At 39.7% G+C, this 3,009-nt stretch overlaps 1 protein-coding gene across 1 annotated transcript; it reads right to left on the bottom strand.

The window, feature by feature from the left end:
* Positions 1-302: 302 nt before the first annotated feature.
* On the bottom strand, positions 303-1,151 carry LOC125578034. The gene is made up of 2 exons (XM_048740305.1): positions 891-1,151; positions 303-674 (listed from the first exon to the last, which is right to left on the bottom strand). The coding sequence occupies exons 1-2, from the start codon at positions 1,149-1,151 to the stop codon at positions 303-305; spliced, it is 633 nt and encodes a 210-aa protein (XP_048596262.1).
* Positions 1,152-3,009: the final 1,858 nt, after the last annotated feature.

Here is a 3,009-nt window from a genome sequence, read left to right as displayed (position 1 = left end):
AAGATAATAAGAACTCACTCTTCTTAGTGCTTAAGAAATTCACACAAAACTTAAGCTCTCTAAACTCACACACTTAGACAATGCCACAACTCGACATTGCTATTTTTAAGACCACACTTATATTTAGATAACTCCTAAATATAACTTTGATCATTATCTCTAAAGATCATAAATTCATTAGGATTAGGGTTGCTTGACACTCAAGCTTCCTTCAAACTTACAACATTTCTCCCCTTAAGCTTGAATTTCATGTCTTTCAAATCTTGAACTCCGATCAACTCTCTCATCTCTTTATACTTGATTCACCCCAATGCCTTTGTTAAGATATCTGCCTTTTGTTCACTTCCCGGTACATGCTCAACTTCAAGTAGTTTCTTTTCAACACATTCTCTTATAAAATGATACCTTGAATGCATGTGTTTACTTCGTCCATGAAACACCAGGTTCTTTGTGAGTGAAATCGCCGACCTGTTATCAATCTGTATGAAAGTACCTTCGTATGAGATTCCAATGATCTCACCAAGAAAATCTTGCAACAAAATCGCTTGTCTGGCCGCTTCAGTCCCAGCCATGAATTCAGCCTCACACGACGACAGTGCCACCGTGTATCCTGTTTTTGACTGCACCAGCTTATTAGACTCCTTCCGAGGTAGAAGATGTGACCAGTAGTACTTCTATCATCATCTGGATCCGTATTATAACTACTATCACTATAACCAACCAGCTTCGTTGTATCCTTTGATTGGCCAAAAGTCAAGCCGAACGTAGTAGTACCTTGTAGATAGTGTAAGCATTGTTTTATTGCTACTCCATGTGATTCTCTGCTCAGCACTCCAATACAATAAGACAAGTCTGGTCTAGTGTGCAATATATAGAGAAAGCACCATAACCTTCTTGTAGTTAGTCGCATCAATGTCTCTCTTTGTCTCAGACTTGGCTAACTTGAGCCCTGGTTCCATAAGTATGTGAACAGAGTTGCAATCTCTCATTCCAGCTTCCTCAAGTATCTTTAGAGCATAATGAATTTGACTCAAGGTTATACCCTCTTCATGTTGCTTTACCTCAATACCAAGATAGTATGTAAGCCTTCCTAAATCACTCATCTCAAATCTCTTGGCCATCTCTCCTTTAAACTCTTCAATCATCCTCATACTCGTTCCAGTAACAAACAGATCATCCACGTACACATCAACAATTAACAATTAGAAGATCTCTATTCTCGGACTTTCGATAGACATATGGTTCTTTCAAACATCTCTCAAACTTCAGCTCTAATAACCACTTGTTGAACTTGTGATTTCATGCTCTAGGTGCCTGTTTAAGACCATACAACGCCTTTTTTCAACTTATAAACTTTGTTCTCACTACCTTTCACCACGAAGCCTTGAGAAACATACATTGTCTTCTCTATGTAGAAACGCGGTTTTGACATCAAGATGGTGAATCTCCCATCCGTTTGCGGCAACAAGATTAATTAGTAGGCGTATGGTCTCGATTCGCGCCACTGGTACAAACACTTCTTCAAAATCTATACCATACTCTTGTATATATCCTTTGGCAACTAGTCGAGCTTTGTATTTGACTATGCTTCCATCTGCGTTATGTTTGATCTTGAATATTTACTTAAGACCGATAGGTTTAACTCCATGTGGTGGAACGACAAGACTCCAGCCGTCGAGCTTGGTGATAGATCGTATTTCATATTCACACGCAAGAATCCATTCCCTTAGTTCCTTCCCTTCTTCAAAGCAACGTGGCTCATCGTTTAAGGTCAATAGCAACTGCTCTCCTTCGTATTCAGCGATGAAAGGTAGTGAGAACAAAGTTTATAAGTTGTAAAAGGCGTTGTATGGTATTAAACATGCACCTAGAGCATGGAATCACAAGTTGAACAAGTGTTTATTAGAGCTGAAGTTCGAGAGATGTTTGAAAGAACCATATGTCTATCGAAAGTCCTAGAATGGATATCTTCTCACTACAAGAAAACATCAGCATACTGAGGGAAAAATCGTCGGTATGTCGTCGGAATAACGCTATTCCGAGGACATACCGACGAAAGAAGTCCTCGGAAATATCTCCTCGGAAATTTCCGACGGAATTCCGAGGACACCAAGTTCGTCGGAAGGTTCCTCGGAATATACCGAGGGACGCCTTCCTCGGAATATTTCGATGGAATTCCGATGGCCCAATCCTCGGAAGTTTCGACGAAATATTCCTCGGAATGTTTATCGGGAAATTCCGAGGAACATGGTCCTCGGAAAATTCCGAGGAACATCTTTCACTCGGAAAATTCCGAGGAACTTTTGTCTCTCGAAAAATTCCGAGGAACTTCCTTCCCTCGGAAAATTCCGAGGAACTTATGTCCCTCGGAAAATTCCGAGGAACTTCTTTCCCTCGGAATTTCGGAAAAAAATAATTTTTTTAAAAAATTTAAATTTTTGAAATTTAAATTCGAAAATTTAAAATTAAAATTAAAATTGAAAACATAGTAGATAATATTCAAAGTTAAATAAAACATTCCGAGTTTTTGGTAAAAAAAAAAAAACTACGGGTCTTGAATGTTCGGGAACACCTCGTTCGGGTACATCCTCCTCATCATCTCCATCATCTGCTCGTTCAGCTTCTTCTGAGTCTCATAGCCCGCCTGTTGAGCTGCCATCTGGGTCTCCAACGCAGATATCCGATCATCCTTGTCCTTCAGCTGAGCCGTAAGAACTTCTGGATCAACATAAGGCGGTGGTGCAGAAGAAGGAGCAGCCGACCGGGAGCGACGACCCAAACCGACCAAACGCCCCTTCTTCTTTGGAACCGACTGAAATATAAATAACCAAATTTAAATAATATAAATTGATGATAAAATAAAAATCAAGAAATAAATAAATTGAACTTAAAAAAAAAAGAACTTACCGATTCAACGATTTCGTTGATTCGAACCCGGGACAAGTTGGTCGAAGCCGTCGAATCGTCATCATCGGTTTGAAGCTGAGACACTTCGTCATACACCTGAGT

The sequence above is a fragment of the Brassica napus genome, chromosome A9 (genome assembly GCF_020379485.1).
Source record: "Brassica napus cultivar Da-Ae chromosome A9, Da-Ae, whole genome shotgun sequence".
NCBI classification, from domain to species: domain Eukaryota; kingdom Viridiplantae; phylum Streptophyta; class Magnoliopsida; order Brassicales; family Brassicaceae; genus Brassica; species Brassica napus.
The sequence above is the reverse complement of the archived record's forward strand: the minus strand, read 5'-3'. Positions and strand labels throughout refer to the sequence as shown.